Genomic DNA, 16,944 nt, shown 5'->3' with positions numbered 1-16,944 from the left:
ACTATATAAAAAAGAATACAACCGAATTACAGGTCCAAAAACATATGCTAGCAAAACACCACACGAAAGAGTCAAAAGCCATCAAGCCGCAATGTCATATCTAATATGCCTGAGGAGCACCGGAGTAACGACATCCGGCGAGCTCAACTGCGGCAAATGACCATCGGTTGACATAACCTCGACGATCGATTTGCCACCAAGGTTTTGGTGGAGGTACTCGGAAACCACTACTGGCACAGCCAAGTCATTCATGCTCTGTATCACGTGACACGGGACTATTACATGGCCTAGATATGGTCTCATGTCGCTTTGAAATATTGTTTGTGCCACGCTTAATGCTATGTCGGGTCTCATGTTGAACAAGGTTCGACTAAATTCTTGAACAGCGACACCTACCATGTCTCCTCCGACGGCTAAGGGTGCGAATCCAGCACACCATGCGTTGTAGTTTGATCTCATGGCATTGAATAGTTGCTGGAGATCGTTTTCTTCGAATCCTCCGTAGTAATCCACGTCGTTCAGATACCTGGGAGAGGCAGAAATGGCCACAATCTTGGAGAAAAGATGAGGATGCGTAATTGACGCGATGGCCCCAATCATCGCCGAGACAGAATGGCCAACAAATATAGACGACTGTACCTGAAGCTCCTCCAGTATCGCGATCAAATCGCGCGCGTATCCCTCCAGGCTCGAGTACCTCTCGAAATCAAAGTAATCCGGATTCGTCGTACCGGCTCCCATGTTGTCGTAGAGCACCACGCGATAATCCTCGACGAGGTGCGGCAGGAGGTGCTTCCACACAGATTGGTCGGTGCCGAATCCGTGGCCAAGGACTATAGTCTGCAGCTGGCCGGAGCCTAGTACCCGCACGTTGTGGACTTCTTCGGCGATTCCCATTTCGAAATTCGATGGTGATCGGTGGTTGGTATATTGGGTTTAGCGTGGGAAATGCGTGGACTTGCTGGTGTTGTAGGCTGAGATTGGGACACAGGCACGAGAGTCTGGACAGTGACAGAGATGAACAGAGACAACCACATGAATTTTCGGATAAGGTTTCTGATTAAATCATTAAATTACTGTCTCGTTTTAAAACAGAGTTTTGGTGATAAACTATTAACAGCGACACCAAATCTGGTTTTATTTGATGTAATTGTAAATAACAATACATTTGAAATTCGCAAAACTGAGTAACTTGATTTTATTACTCTTCCCGCATATTGATTTGGATGGATGTACGAAGTTTATGGTTGAAACCATTACATAAACAGATGATATTGAAAACTAATACCATTTGCTTTAATTTGAAGAAAGCTGGGCCAAAATAAATCCAGCATTGGCAAGGAATCTTGATAAGATTTTCTGGTCCTACGAGTTAAAGATTTAAGCGCCGTATTGCAACAATGCGAATTCAGGAAGCAATTCCAATCTTCATGAGATATAGCTAGCAACTTGATGATGTTTGAAGAATAAAGACTAATTCATCTATTTCCGGGGATTTGACATGATATATATATATATATATGTATATATATATGTATATATATATGTATATGTGTGTGTTTGTTTGTGTGTGTGTGTGTGTGTCAATTGCCACTATTTTCAATATGCAAAGAGTAAAATTTCTGGCCAATGCATTATACTACAAAACACTCTAGTTAGATAAATAAAATTAGTCAAGCTCTACGTACACACTCATCTATGATCATTGACTAAATATTCATCTACTTCATCTACTTAAACACATGCAATAATTTTATTATATTAATTGGAGTTCATTATAAATACCAAGAAATACATACACTTACAATTGTCAAAAAGGGGTCACACTTGTCGGATTGACCCGTCCTGCTAAATAGGTGAGTTGGATTAGAAATTTTCTAATCCGTATTAATGGCGGGTCGCTACTAAAGATAACAATGGCTGGATCGAAAACTAACACCATATTAAACTTGTCCCAACGAGATAAATCTCGAGTTTAATCGGACCCGACCCGTACACACGCACATACACATATATATCATTATTAATAATAATTTTCTATATTTAATAATAATATTTTATTCTTACTTTTATTTTATAATATTTTAATATGAAATAAATATATTCAATATGAAAATATATATTTACATATTTTTTTATTAATTATTAACTGAATAAAAATTGATAAATTTTAAGTATAAATTTTTTAAATATTATTATTATAAAATTTAAAATAACTTTAATGATTAATTAATTTTTAAAAAAATTATTTTGTATTTTAAAAAATAAATTTGGTGGAGTCCAGAGTTCAATTCGGGTTAGACCTGTCTGGTTCATGAGTTAAGGTGGGGCATGTCCAATGGTTGATGGGTCGAGTCTGGGTTTGGCCAAACTCACCTGAACCCAACTCGTTGTCTGACAGGTTGTGAGCCAACCTATCCAAACCAACCGATCAATCTCACCACTCCCGAATGGTGGGTCGGCCCATCTTGCCCCTGTTGAATTTTTTGACAACTCTGAATAAACACAGCCTTCGCGTTTGTGTCCATAAATTCCCAGTTTTACTTCTTTTTCTCTAGCTCAAGCGAAGAGAGAAGAGGAGTCTATTTCTAGGGTTTGCAATTTCTGATAATCGATTCGAAGGCGCACCAGAGCAATAGAAAAGCATGGGCGGTGGGAACGGTCAAAAATCGAAGATGGCTCGCGAGAAGAACCTGGAGAAATTGAAAGCTGCTGGAAAAGGTTCCCAAAAGTGTATATATATATATATATATAATAATTTTCAAATTCTCTCTTATTTATCGTGCTGAATTCCTGAATTATCCGATCTGTGTAGGGAGCCAGCTAGATTCCAACAAGAAAGCCATGACAATCCAGGTACTTTTTTTTAACTGTATGTCTAGGTAATAGTTATCGATGTGCTTATGGTGTCATGATTTGGTGCGGTGCGATGCTTGTTGGAAGTTGAGTTTTGGTAGTTTATGCCGTAGATTTTCTGTGGTCGCGAAACAACTACCTGAAAAGAATCTATGTTTGTGAAGGAAATACATTTGATGAAGCTCTAAACTTCGCTTGAATTCCTATATTTACGTTGTTTGAATATAATTTGTGCAATCTTGATTGATTAATGATTATTAGTAATCATGTTCACGAACACTTCATCTTGGTTCATTGGATGATGAAGGCCAGATTTTTGTTGATTGGAAAAGATTTCTATTGTTTTTCTAAGTCTTCTCTGAAAAAACTCGTTTTCGGTTATCCCACTCATTTTCCCCACTTTATGGGAAACCACGGACTCCAAACAATATGCTTCTGGTTTTCCATGATACGATTCTTTTAATTATGCATCAATGAAGTAAAGACATCATTTTCTCAACCTACCCATGGCTTCACAATAGCGGATCAATCTTATTATTGGATGGATGATCTACCCTTTATAGAATATTAATCTAACAGGTCGTAGAAAAAGTGAAATGAAGAGTTATAAAATGGTCAGAATCGTTGGGAATTATTTCTCAATAGCAGGAGTGTATGACTTTCTTGCTCATGAGATTATGGAAAGAACTCATTTACTTTCGGAACCAAAATCTTGTTATTACATTCATCATATCTTGTACAATAGAATTTTTTCTATTTGATGAATTTAACATGATTATCTTCTTTACTAAATTTTTTACAGAAGACAAGATATTTGACTATCCTTTCTAACCTTTTCGACTTTGTGGTGCAAATTGAAGATATTTTTGTTCATCACCGACTAAAATTGCATATGTTGATGCATGATATAGCCTGATGCTATGTGCGTACTTTAGGTGTTATTCTAGTTGCTTGAAAATGCTATTTTGCAGCATTTAGTGCAATTTGTCTTTCAGCTGCGAGGCTAGGAAGACAATTGCCTTTAGGTGCTACTGTTTTCATGATGATCAATCGTAGATGTTAGTGACTACATTGAATTTCTTTTGGTTTTGCCCCATGCAGTGCAAGGTGTGTATGCAGACATTCATGTGCACTACTTCGGAGGTGAAGTGCAAGGAACATGCAGAAGCAAAGCATCCCAAAGTTGATCTCCACTCTTGTTTCCCCCATCTGAAGCAATGATTTTACTTGAGGGCTATAAAATCTTTGGAAAGGAGGCACTGTTCTGTGTAGTTGGCACTTGTGAGCATTGGCCTGTGGAGCCGAATAATTTATTAGTTACAAAACCAAGACGATTTTGGTTTGTTATATTTTCTTTGATGGACTTGCATGTTACTTCGGAAGATGACTAAAATTATTTTTAATAGTGTTGCAACTTCGTGTTGGATCTTTCTCCAAAAATCATTCTTTAGATATATTTGATGATTTGATCTATAGCCACATTCATGTTTCTCTTCATCGATATTCCTCCAGATGCAAAGGCAAATGGCTCGGAGTTGTTAAGTTTTGGATTTGATTTCTGCCGAAGATAGCGGGCGATAGTCTATCATATTTCAGGCTAATTATCTGAATTGATTGTGTGCAAATGGTTCAAGCATTGGTGGTTCATGTAATAGACTTGGACCACACAGCTTTTTATTAGAAACAAAACTTAGGCAAAAACATGTTATCTGTAGGATTGGCTGGTGATGGTGGGCGGTTGCCAACCAAGTAAAATGTTATTGGAATTTGAATTGAACACGTATTTCAGGTAAATAGAGCTTTCTCGGCTGCGCACCTTAATAATTTCATTTCAGTAATTTTTTTCCTTTTCTCACGGGTTCTCAAAATATTGCTGCAGATTAACGGGGATATACCTCCCCGCTATGTTTCCCTGTTTGAATTTAGTTGATTGAGCCCAGCACATTAATTTCTCTTGTTTATTTATTTGAAAGTAAGTTGCACAAAAAAGAGACTCTCTAGACTATCGTCAAGGTATGTCTTGAGTCTTATCTTCTCACCGGAATCAAGATATTTGGATATTCGAAAATAAATAATGCCCCTGAGTCCTGCCTGATTAAACAATACAAAAAATCTAATCACAAAAAATTATTTTCCCCCATATCGGACCAATCCAAAATCAACTAAATTCTTCCAAAAAAAAAAATCAACTTAAAAGAGAAGTAAAATCTTCTCCCAAGGTTGGCACAATGGAAGTCTTCAGATAATCGAATCAAAGTTAAATGCATAGGTTTTAGTATAGTATCAATAAATTTAGCTCAGACAACAAACTTCTAGATCGATAATACACGAGCATTCTTAGAATTTACCCAACCAGGATAGGTGTTGGATATTCAATACACATCTCTGCGGTGTTCAGAACGAAGGGAGCCAAACATTTTATTGGGTCCTTATCCTGCTATTTTCTGCAGCCCTGACCTGCAAGAAATATGGGTGCGCCTGCGAACATCATCAAGAACCATCAATTTTCAAAACTGCATCCAAATATGCTGCAATAGACTAGAAGTCAAAAGCGATGAAAACTACCATTGCCTCTCTTGCAGTGAGCCTGTCCTGATGATCATAACGAAGGAGTTTGTCAAGAAAATCTATGGCCTGCATTTAACAATAAAAATCAACTCAAATTGTACTCCGATTGTCCCCATCTTTTGAGGTAAAACAAAATGCAATCAATGAAAAAGATTTGTATGCACACCTCTGGTGAAACAAGATGCTGATTATCAGCATTTATAAACTTCGACCATGGTTTCCTGCTATGTCTGACAAATGAAAAAATGGAAAAGTTAATTATTTTATGTATAGATGCCCTATACCAAGACAGACTTCGTATTTTTATAATATAGCATCTAATAGAGCCACACTGATAGGCTGATCGCTAATAAGAGATCAATCTGGGAAGGGATGAAAACGGAAAATCTTATTTGGTATTGTGACCCAGTCTAGAGTGTCTGAGTGAAGCAGTGCCAATTTAACTTGATTGCAGTTGTGCATTAACACACCTTCCAACAAGAGCTTCGAGTTGAGGATCAAGCTCCAAACGATATTTGTGTAAATAAGCATTCAATTCATCAGTCCCAAGCACCTGAAACATCAGTTCGAAAGCAGATATCAAACTACACGAGGAAACAAGTCAAATTTCATCAAAAACTGCTAGCGCCTTGTTATTGTAACCTTCTTTCGTAAAACATTCCGGCTATGGTATTCAATATCCAAATCATAGGCCATTGCAACTCTACGATTCAAAACCCAAATTTATTGGATAGATGCCTGGGTATTGAGAAGGAAGGAGCTGCTTCCAGCGGAGTATGTAACTTACTAATGCAATACTCGTGAGAAAAGCCAGGTAGAAAAGCTGATGATGAAACAGTGTCGTATGCCTTAGTTCCCTTATTCTATGCATTTATTTGGTGAACTTACGCATCATTATCAATTTGAAACTAGCCTTTCCCCAAAAACTTCCAGATGTTAAGAAGTGGAAGGTCAACAATCTAGTTTTAAGTGGATTGCCGTCATTGAGGAGGCCGTGACTATCTTTTTTTTTTTTTTTTCACCAAAAACGTCTATATGTTGATCTACAAGTATTATTTGGAAAGTTTATCTTGACATGCAGCTACATTCGGTTGATTGGAACAGACAAGGTTAAACTGAATGACTTGAAACCAAAATATACAATCATATCACTAATAAAATCAGATCAATAAACACTTCAAATTGTTATCATTTATAAAATCAATAAAAGTTATATTTTGAATTTTAAATTATTTCCATTAATGTTTTTTTAAAGTTTAACAATTTTTTAATTAATCTACGTGTCAATAAAGTGATAAACTAATATAATTACATATTAGACAGATGGGAAAAAAATGTTTTGGAACAAAATCCTGCAAATGGATTGGATTAAAAGGTTGGGATTGAGTTACTCATTTCTGATCCTGATTATTTTGATCAGAAATTTTCTTAACACTTGAAAGTGTATGATCACTGCAGAAATCAGGTTAATGATATATTTAACCACATACGGACAGGGCAAAACTAATATAGGGAAGCAGAGTCATATGCTAAAGTTCAAAAGATCTCATTGTTCGGGAATAGGACAAAATTGCATTACCTTAGCAATTTTAACAAGTTGATCCTGGTTGTCGTGCCCATAAAAGAAAGGTTCCTTGCGGAAAATCTACATCAAGAAAGCACAAAATAAAGAGGACCACCCCAAAAGAGGACCACCCACAGTGCATCATTTAAAGTTCTCACCATTCCAGCAAACATGCAACCAAGGCTCCACATATCTAAAGAATAGTCATAGTCTTGCAAATCAACAAGTAGTTCCGGACCCTTAAAGTATCTGGGTGGAAGAGACATTTCAAGGATTCAAAAGGACTAACAACATTTTAGCTTAATAAAAAAAGAAGAAGACAAAACGAAGCCATACTTGCACAAATCACCTCACGAAGCGGATTCAAGATAGAAAAGGATAGCATTATGTGTAAAAAAACTTGCTACAACTAAATTCAACTTCCATTTCTACGAGGTGATGTTTAATATGGTTATAAGGCTTTAGCTAACAAACTCAACGTGTTGTTATCATCAGCTACGTCATTTTTTGGCATTGTTTTCGAAAAATAGCGTAAACCGCAAAACACCCACACCTATAGGTATGCATTTTCACTGATTCATACTTTCAGTCAAAGCAGGTGGGTGGGAGTGCCAGATGAATTTTACTTCAGTGTCAAACTTAAGATGGCTAGACCTAAAAGCAGGAAATATCTGGAGATGTAACAGTAACAAATTCACAAATTGCAACCAGAGAACCATCAGGAGTTGTGGGCATTTCCTCTAGTGCACAACCTAAACCTATCACTTTCACTTCTATATCGTGCATAGGATATACAAAAGAAGGAAATAGAGCACAGACAAATAGGAATAAAACTGCTTAAGGTGTTGTACACAAATAACATTTATGAGTTGATTAAAATAGGGTAAAAATTATCAAGTCTGTAGTCACAGTTTTATTCCAGGATTGCAAGATTAGAAGTCGAAGATATCACTGCTAAAAGAAAAGTTTCTCCTGTATGTGAAACCAGGCAACCGTAAAAGACAGCTAAAAACATGAAGGGCTGATAAGAGTTGCATGTGCAGAAACTGATTTAGCGAATCCCTATCTTTTCACTGAAGTACATATTACCTTGAAGCTACACGAACATTATATTCCTTGCCAGGGTGGTAAAATTCTGCAAGGCCCCAATCTATCAAACGTAGCTTTCGCAACTCATGATCTATCATTACATTGTGAGGTTTAACATCTCTGTGCATTATTCCCTGTGAATGACAATAATCCAATGCCTGCACGAACATAGAGAAATTTTAGTTTTCAGACTGCTATAAAACATGGTGTATCAAAAAAAAAGAAGATGTGATACCATATAATCTTGATGCACAAATATGAGCAGATGAGTCACCCAACACATCTTACAGAAACTCAATTTATCAGCACTCTTCTATTGGAAAATGAAAGTTTTAACACAAGTTGGGACTTCATCTTGAACACTATTAACTCAATATCATATAATCCTTTTTTTTTTTGATAAGAAACTAATATATTAATAATAAATATGAAAGGTTACAATGCGAAGTGGATGAGTGATCCACGATCCACGACGAGAAATTAAATCTAGGATCAAGTCAAGAACAAATAAAACACCAATCCCTAGCAAGATCTGATAACAATAAGTGCTGGAACGAGGGTATGGTTAGTATCCATCTCGCCACTCTGATTTTAATTATCTCCCACAAATTCTCTGAAGACTCTTCTATGTCGTTGAAAACTCTGTTATTGCGCTCAAGCCATATCGACCAAAATAAGCAGTGAATAATAATGCACCAAAAGTTTCTGAGGCCCTTTCCCTTGAGGTAACTGTGCTCCATAACGAACATGTCTCTTGAATTGAGAGGAAAGGTCCATTCAAATCCCTAGTGTTGCATAACCTTAATCCATAAACTTCTTGTAAAAGAGCAGTGAATCAAGAGGTGATCTTGGTTTTCCTCATTGTTCTTACACAAAACGCACCACTGAGGGCATAAGGCATAATTCGGGTTTCTTTTATGCACTTTGTCACTCGTCTGCAATTTTCCCAATGCAACAATCCAAGAGAACACTTTCACCTTTTGTGGGATCGGTACTTTCCAGATTTGAGAGGAGAAAGGGAAATAACAATATCATTCCATTTGCTTTGCCACTCTGTTTGGGGCCATGAATAGTGACATAAAGTAAGTAGGTAGTGCACTTAACACTGACTGGATCAGTGTTAATCGACCACCTTTAGATAGGAATGCCTTTTTCCAACTAGCCAACTTATTGGACATCTTAGAAATTACCGGTCCCCAAAATTCCAATTTCGATGGGTTTCCTCCCAATCGTGCTCCGAGGTACTTAATAGGCCAATCTTCTTTCTTACAACCAATCGCCGCTGCCACACCGTCAACTTCAATACCCGAACGGTTAAAACCAAGCAAAGAACTTTTCTCGAAGTTAATTTTCAACCCTGATTTCGAACAAAACATTTTAAGGAGTTCTACGACGGCCTTCAAATGTTGCTCAGATTGAACGAGAAAGAGAGTGTCATCCGCAAATTGAATGTGTGAAACTTCTACTTTGTTTCTCCCAACCTCGAGTCCTCTGACTGTGTTTGTAGACTTTGCCCGATCAACCATTCTTCCTAGCCCATAAATCACAAGATTAATGAGAAAAGGTGATAAAGGGTCCCTTGTCTGAGACCCCTTTCCCCTTTAAACTTCCCCCTTGGTCTCCCATTAATGAAAATTGAATATGACACATTAGAGACACAACCCTTGATCCATTTCCTCCACTTTACTCCGAAACCCTTTTTATCAAGTACGAAATCTAGAAATCTCCAATCCACGTTGTCATAAGCTTTTTCAAAATCTACTTTCAAAATCCATCCGTTCTTTTTTTTCTTTCTATACTCCTCGATGACTTCGTTGGCTATGAGGCAACAATCTGTAATCTGTCTTCCATGAATGAAAGCACATTGGTTCTCCGCCACTGTTTTGCTCATCACCTCCTTCAATCTGTTGGTTAAAACTTTAGCCAATATTTTGTACAAACTGGTGATTAGACTGATTGGTCTAAAGTCTTTGATCTTTGTGGCCTGTTGCTTTTTTGGAATGAGACACAGGTAGGTTTCATTGGTACTTCCATTAACGATGCCATCTTCAAAAAACTCAGCAAAGACTTTCAAGAGATCATCTTTAATAGTATCCCAGCTTTTTTGAAAGAAAGCTAGTGTAAACCCATCCGGTCCCGGAGCCTTGTTACCATCACAATGATGAACTGCACGACTGATCTCCTCCTCGGAGAATGGCTCTTCCAGCTTTGCAGCCTCCGTGGAATCTAACGGCATCCACTCCAGGCCCTCTAAACTTGATCCATCTCCTTCAGATTTTCTGTACAATCTTTTGTAGTAATCGATGATTGCCTTCTCAATCTCTGATTCCTCTGAAAGTAATGACCCATCATCCAACTCAATCTTATCAATCATCGCTTTGTTTCTTCTGTTTTTCAGCAACGAGTGGAAGAACTTAGAGTTTTGATCCCCATCTTTCAGCCATTTAACTTTTGCCTTTTGACCTTCCATCTGCAGTTTCCGGCTAGTAAAAGTTTCCAACTCGCTTCTTGCATCCCTACGCTGCTCCTGTAATTCGATTGAACAAGATCCGTCTGCCTCTGTCGCGTCTAAGTGAGAGATCTTATTTTGCAGCTCTTTAATTTTGAGATTAAGATCACCGAAGACCTCTTTATTCCAGATGGAGACCTTTTTTTTTGTTTATTTGAGTTTCATCATAAACTTAAAACCTGCCCAAGCTTGTGTGTTCCCACTGTTCCACCACACTGCAAGTGACTCTTTAAATTTGTTGTGTGAAAGCCATACATTCTCAAATCTGAACGGTGATGGTCCCCATTTCAGCCTCGTAGTGTCCAATACGATTGGGTGATGATCAGACGTTATTCTCGGAAGCACTGTCTGTCTAAACGTGGGGAAAATGGCTTTCCACCCCACGGTAAAGAGGAACCTGTCTAATCTACAACAAATGGGGCTTTCTCTGAAACTGGACCAGGTAAAATTTGCATTCATTAAAGGGGGATCGTGAAGACACAATTCCTCAATAAGAACATCAAAGCATTGCATACTTGTTGTGAAGGAGTTGCTATTCAACTTTTCATTCAAATTTCGAACCACGTTAAAATCACCTCCTACACACCATTTGTCCCCGCATATGGTGTGCAACCCTGCTAATTCCTCCCAAAATAACTCACGTTGCCTTGGATTATATAGGCCATAAATTGCCGAGAACCACCAAGTGATATCATCTTGGCGCTGGATTTGAATCGAAACCGAGAAATTCCCAATCAGATTGTCACGCACCGCAATCACTCGAGGATCCCACAAGATTAGAATGCCACCTGATCTTCCTTCCGCTGGTAAACACACCCAATCGACATATCTAGACTTCCACAGACTTGCTACAAAGCGCCGATCAACTGTAATTCTCTTGGTTTCTAAAACCACGGCGATATCCGGGTTTTCCTTGCGTATAACCGTACGCACTAATTATCTTTTTCTGGCTATCCCTCCCCCTCTAATATTCCAGGAACAAATCTTCATAACGATCGAGTTGAACCCTTCGAGGTCGAGCCTTTGTCATAGTTGACTCCGCACTGCAACCTAACAAGCTCTCTGCTAAGCTTACCCGATGATCTGATCACGACCTTTTCGTCTGCTGGATGAATGATATCTATCTGAGGCTTCCTTGGATCATGAAGATCTACTTCCCTTTCAAATCCTGAATGAGTTATTCTCTCGGACCCCGGATTGTCAGAGACGATTGATTGGCCCCTTCCTAGAAACCCACTAGACTTACCCAAAGCAATGAAAGACGCCACTAGAGGTTTAGTGTTACCGAGAATCGAAAGTTGTTTGAGAGGCTGTTTTTCATCGTCTTGTGTAAACAAACCTTGAATATCCAATTCGACTTCGTCATTATTTGCCTGCGACTCAGATTGAGTAGAAAAGAGGTTGCCCGATTCAGTGGAGTCAAAACCGTCTTCCAATTGGTCATCTTCAGGTTGTTCTAGCTCAATATCATCTGTGTCATCCTGCTCGCAATCTCCTGTCTTGCTCAAATCTTCCATTACTCGATCATAATCTATCACTTCGACCATCTGTCCATTGGGATTCAGAAGTGAGTGCGATCCCTCGGCCGTCTTTGTAAGTTCTTTATCCTCACCGTCTCCATTGGATAAAGAATGAATATGAGATCTTCTATACTCCTCGATATTTTTTGGTGAGATTCGTCGCAAAATTTTATCTACCTTTCTTTCCTTGTGGTTGACTGTCGGCACTTTTTTATCTTTGACCTCTTCCACTGCTCTGCTTGTTTTCTTTGAACCCTGCAAATCTTCGATTCGTTCCATGTGTCTGAGTGTTGGCTCACCTTTTTCCTTCATGTCCCTGCCAATATTTTTTTTTCCCCAGCCGGCCATTCTCCTCTTGCCATTGATCAATGCTTGAGCGTAGGTCTGTTTTCCGTAAAACTCATAATCCTTAATGTCGAAAGTTTCAACACTGATAATAAGATCCGTGATGACCCCGTTGATTGGCAACCTCACTTTGTTGGATATAAAACCATCTGATTTTCCTTTGACCTTAATCTTCGCAGCCCCTAGGTCTCTAAGAAGTCTTGTGTCGTTACTAACCTCCACTAAACCCCCACACTGCTCCCCGATTACCTTGAAGTTGTCGATGGTCCATAAATGCCAAGGTAGCCCTACAATCTTGATCCAGCTGTTACAGCAACAGAGAATCGATTCCGATGAATTAATATCTGGCCTCCACTTCTCGAAGTCTAATGCCACACCCCCGTCGAAGAAACCTCTTTTTAGTGGAGTAAAGTAATCCCATTCCTTCGGGGACGCACGCCACCAAACCACTTTGTTAGCTTGGAAAGGATGTATTTCGATCCTCCTCTTAACGTATTGTCCTATAACACTAGCAACCTGGTCCCAAGACACATTCACCCTGCCTCTAGTGATGATAATGGCTTCATACCAAAAGGTATAACATATGATTGAAAGCTAGAGATTCTGAAATAATAACAAAATATTTTCCATTTCTCGCCAAGACAATAAAATGAAGACAGAAGTCTGTGGTCTCTGATATTGTCCAAAATGGAATTTACTCTACTAAGCCTGTGTTTACTTAGGGTAATTAAAATGTGATAGAGTTATTTATCCCAACTCATCGAATGGTCACTTACAAAAATGAAAATTTTCTTAAACTCAAAGAACCGTTAATAATTTTACATGTGAATGACTGTTAGTCCTTGATTTGAGTGTAATATGTGGTTCTATAAAAGGAAAGAAAATGAAAAAACTCCTAACATGCCCTTCCTTCACAATCTTTGATCTATATAAATGGAAATAAAAGGACAAAATTGTGATCTTCTTTAATCAAACTTTTAATCAATCAAACTAAATATATTATTTTTTATCCATAACTACCCTATATCCTATTCTATTATTTTAACAATCACACTATAAGTTATCCAACACAATTCTATCTCCGAAAGTAAACACAACCTGAACGAGGTACCACACGAAGCTAAGAGAATTTTTGTAATGATTAACAAGTTATCTATCATCTACTAGCAAATCAAAAAAATCACAAAATGGACGGAAAAGAAAATTGAGTATGCAGGAAATTGAATGAGGTTTCTTCTCACCTTGAGAAGCTCATAAATATAGTATCGTATGTCATAATCTGTCAATGTAGGGTACAAAACTTTGAAATCTGTACTGTTCACATATTCAAATATCAAGCTAGGAGTTTTTGAGTGGTGATCTCTGACAATGTCGAGAAGTTTGACAATATTGGGTCCCCCACACACATTCTGCAGAATCTTGATTTCTCTTTTTATCTGCAAAAAAATCAGAATCAGGACAAAACTGCTGCAAAGTCAACGTAATAAACCAATAGACAATAAATCCTATAAACAACCGAAACATTTGTTCTTTTTGAAAATTCTCATTTGATCGCAAGTTGCAACACCTTCTGATTAACCTAAGTAGCTAATTGATAAATACAGTTGAATTTCAAAACAAATGCTGTATATATTTATACTGTGCAATTCAAATATAACCACCTCAGAAATTTGTCAAGGTGGCAGATGATTACAACAAAATGCTCCTTTCAAATATACTAACCGTAATGAAATGCAAACCATATCCTCTGAAAAAGCACTTGCCAAAATATTCTGGTCTATGGAGTAATGTAAAAATACAACTTTTACCTTTTTCTTCTTAACAGGTTTCAGAATCTTGATTACGCAGCGCTCATTGCTGTTGACATTTATTCCTTCAAAAACTTCACTATATTTCCCCCTGCCAACTTTGCGAACAACTTCATAGTCGTCCTGGTCACTGCAAAAGTACCCAAAGATTGTACCGAGATATAAAGTCAACATGCCACAATCTTGCTTACACTTCCTTGTATAGCATTCTTTTATTTTTCAAACATGCACGCCTGAATATTGAAGAACTTTGCAAACCTCAAATAGCTTAAGAATAATTGGCTACTCAATGATGGTATATATCAAGGCATTACATAAAACAAAATAATAATTATAATCAATTCTATTTAGCACTTCAAAACAATAACACGAATGAAATTTGGATAACAAGAAAAACACTGAAGCGAAGTCTACAGCATTGAACATATGAAGTGAATGGAAGATAATATCGAAAAAATTGCTTATTTATTTTTGGCTTCAAGAATTGTTTTACATTAAAAATAAAAAATCGTATATTGATTCCCTAATCCAGATATGATCAAAATCGGCTTTGAAACATAACATTCAAATTGCAGTTCTAGCAGCTTTGATCAAATTCCAGTGGACCGGGTAAAATGCCTAGAGAAAACCGGTGTATATAAATTCAATCAAGTAAAAAATAATAATTTGCGACTATGAATCATCCAATTATGATCATCATTCATGCAAACAGCAGTAAACCCAGAACACTAAACAAGTTGAACATCATCAACTGCTAAGATACAATAATCATTAAGAATCTCCTTTATGGAAAAAATATCACAGAAAAAGAATTTAAAAACTCCAGTTCTACCTTAATAACACAAAATCGAAAGTTAAATAGGATTAAGGAACGTTTACCTCCATTGAACGGTGAGATTTTCGTAATCCCAGTATTCCCTAGGGCGAATAACGTTGACATCCGCGTAGACCTTCGCTTTCGACATCACCGAGCTGTAGATCTGCGAGGATAGGGCAGCGGCGGGAGTGGACAGTAAAGCAGGGAGCTGTGCAACCGGCGCACGCCAGGAGACCAAGGCGCACACGAGCGAGATGCGGAGTAAGAGTAGGGGGTGGTGCGCCAGTGGCGTTATCTACTGGATCTCGAATGTTGAGCGTGGGGGAAAATGTTTAGTTCCTGATTTTTATACCTGTGCTTTTCTTTATTCAAAAGACTTTAGACCAAATAATTCTGTTAACCGAATATTTTATTTTAAAAATTCATCAAAAAATATTATTTTTATGTTATAAATATTATTTTTTATTATAAATATAATAAATTAACTCGTCTCATGAATAAATATCTGTAAAATCATCTCTAACCACAAAATTTATTTTTGTGTAAATTTTACACTAAAATAGTGCGATTTCTGCACCAAATACAACATTTATCTCAAACTCATTTACTTCAAATCTTACGACCAAAAGAATATTTTTGAAATATTCTTTTTATTTTACATATATTAATTATTATATTTTATTTAATATATTTTTAACTATGACTAATGTTTTATTATTAATAAATTTATATTAAATATTATATTTTAGTTAATGTATTGTTATATTAATTTTTTGTATTTGTATTAAATTATATTAATTATAAATCATTAAATCAAATTAGTTTTTAAATATTAATAATTAACATAAATAAGTAAATATTTTAAAAATCAACAATTATTATTTTTATTTTTTATGATTAAATATCTAATTATTAAAATAATAAAATAAATATTATACTATAATTTAAATAATATTTATAATTTTTAATATAAATATTTATAATAAATACAAATAAAAAAATTAAAAAAATAATAACCCCCTGCGCCAAATTTGACGCAGGGAATGGGCTGCGCTATTTTGCAGGTCTCAACACGAAATTTGAGTTCAATTTATAGAATCAGCTAGAAATATAAAAGTATAATTGTGAGGACCCAAGAATTAGCTACACAAAGTCATGGATCAAAGAGAAATTTGAAGGGACATAACAATATTTTAATGGTGTTTAAAGTCATAAGGAGGCCATAAACATGGTGGTAATGGTATTGAATGGTAGCCTCTTCACCTCCCCTCCATGAACATAGTGGTAATGACATTGAATGGTAGCCTCTTCACCTCCCTTCCATGAACCTATAAATACCCCCAAGAGCTAAAGAAAACCACACCAAAAACAAGGCACAAGCTATCCATATTTTCGAGCTCCATAGCGGTTATTCTCAAGCCTTGGTTTACCTCCGTCCTCTCAAGCCTCGGTTTACCTCCGTCCTACCCACATTTTGTCCCAAGTTTTGAGCTAAGGTTGCTGCTCAAGTGCTGCCACTATTCGGAAGAGTTCGAGCGGAATTCCTCCCACAAGTTCTTCACGTTTTATTCCGAAAATAATAATCAAGTAAGTGGGCTTTGCTATATATATTTCTTCGTAAGTGGGTTTTTGCTATACTTTTACGTACACTTGCATTTCATAAGTGTACTACTTGATATATATATCAACATACTTTTTCTTCGTAAGTATGTCCACATTTGTTTAAAAATACATTATGTATGTTTCTTCAAATTCGATCGCCATGATATATTCATTTCTTTTTGTTATGAAAATCCTTGAATAATTTGTTGTTTGATATTAGTTATAATATTTGAAAGCATGTTTGAAATATTTGAAATGCACTGTAA

At 36.8% G+C, this 16,944-nt stretch overlaps 3 protein-coding genes across 3 annotated transcripts; 1 reads left to right on the top strand and 2 right to left on the bottom strand.

Moving 5' to 3' along the window:
* Nucleotides 1-8: 8 nt before the first annotated feature.
* LOC140970858 (karrikin insensitive 2 receptor CA-like) lies at nt 9-1,141 on the bottom strand. The gene has a single exon (XM_073432808.1). It carries the CDS (start codon nt 895-897, stop codon nt 82-84), a length of 816 nt encoding a protein of 271 aa, XP_073288909.1. The 5' UTR covers nt 898-1,141; the 3' UTR covers nt 9-81.
* A 1,338-nt stretch (nt 1,142-2,479) lies between these two features.
* On the top strand, nt 2,480-4,353 carry LOC140970856 (uncharacterized protein At2g23090). Its single transcript, XM_073432804.1, has 3 exons — nt 2,480-2,721; nt 2,816-2,856; nt 3,958-4,353. Exons 1-3 carry the CDS (start codon nt 2,646-2,648, stop codon nt 4,075-4,077), a joined length of 237 nt encoding a protein of 78 aa, XP_073288905.1. The 5' UTR covers nt 2,480-2,645; the 3' UTR covers nt 4,078-4,353.
* A 723-nt stretch (nt 4,354-5,076) lies between these two features.
* LOC140970855 (casein kinase II subunit alpha-2) lies at nt 5,077-15,409 on the bottom strand. Its single transcript, XM_073432803.1, has 10 exons — nt 15,139-15,409; nt 14,260-14,389; nt 13,693-13,887; nt 8,078-8,235; nt 7,147-7,237; nt 7,004-7,069; nt 5,895-5,977; nt 5,591-5,654; nt 5,422-5,490; nt 5,077-5,334 (listed from the first exon to the last, which is right to left on the bottom strand). The coding sequence occupies exons 1-10, from the start codon at nt 15,222-15,224 to the stop codon at nt 5,275-5,277; spliced, it is 1,002 nt and encodes a 333-aa protein (XP_073288904.1). The 5' UTR covers nt 15,225-15,409; the 3' UTR covers nt 5,077-5,274.
* Nucleotides 15,410-16,944: the final 1,535 nt, after the last annotated feature.

The sequence above is a fragment of the Primulina huaijiensis genome, chromosome 2 (assembly GCF_012295235.1).
Source record: "Primulina huaijiensis isolate GDHJ02 chromosome 2, ASM1229523v2, whole genome shotgun sequence".
In the NCBI taxonomy this organism is placed as follows: domain Eukaryota; kingdom Viridiplantae; phylum Streptophyta; class Magnoliopsida; order Lamiales; family Gesneriaceae; genus Primulina; species Primulina huaijiensis.
This window is presented reverse-complemented; position numbering and strand designations above follow the sequence as displayed.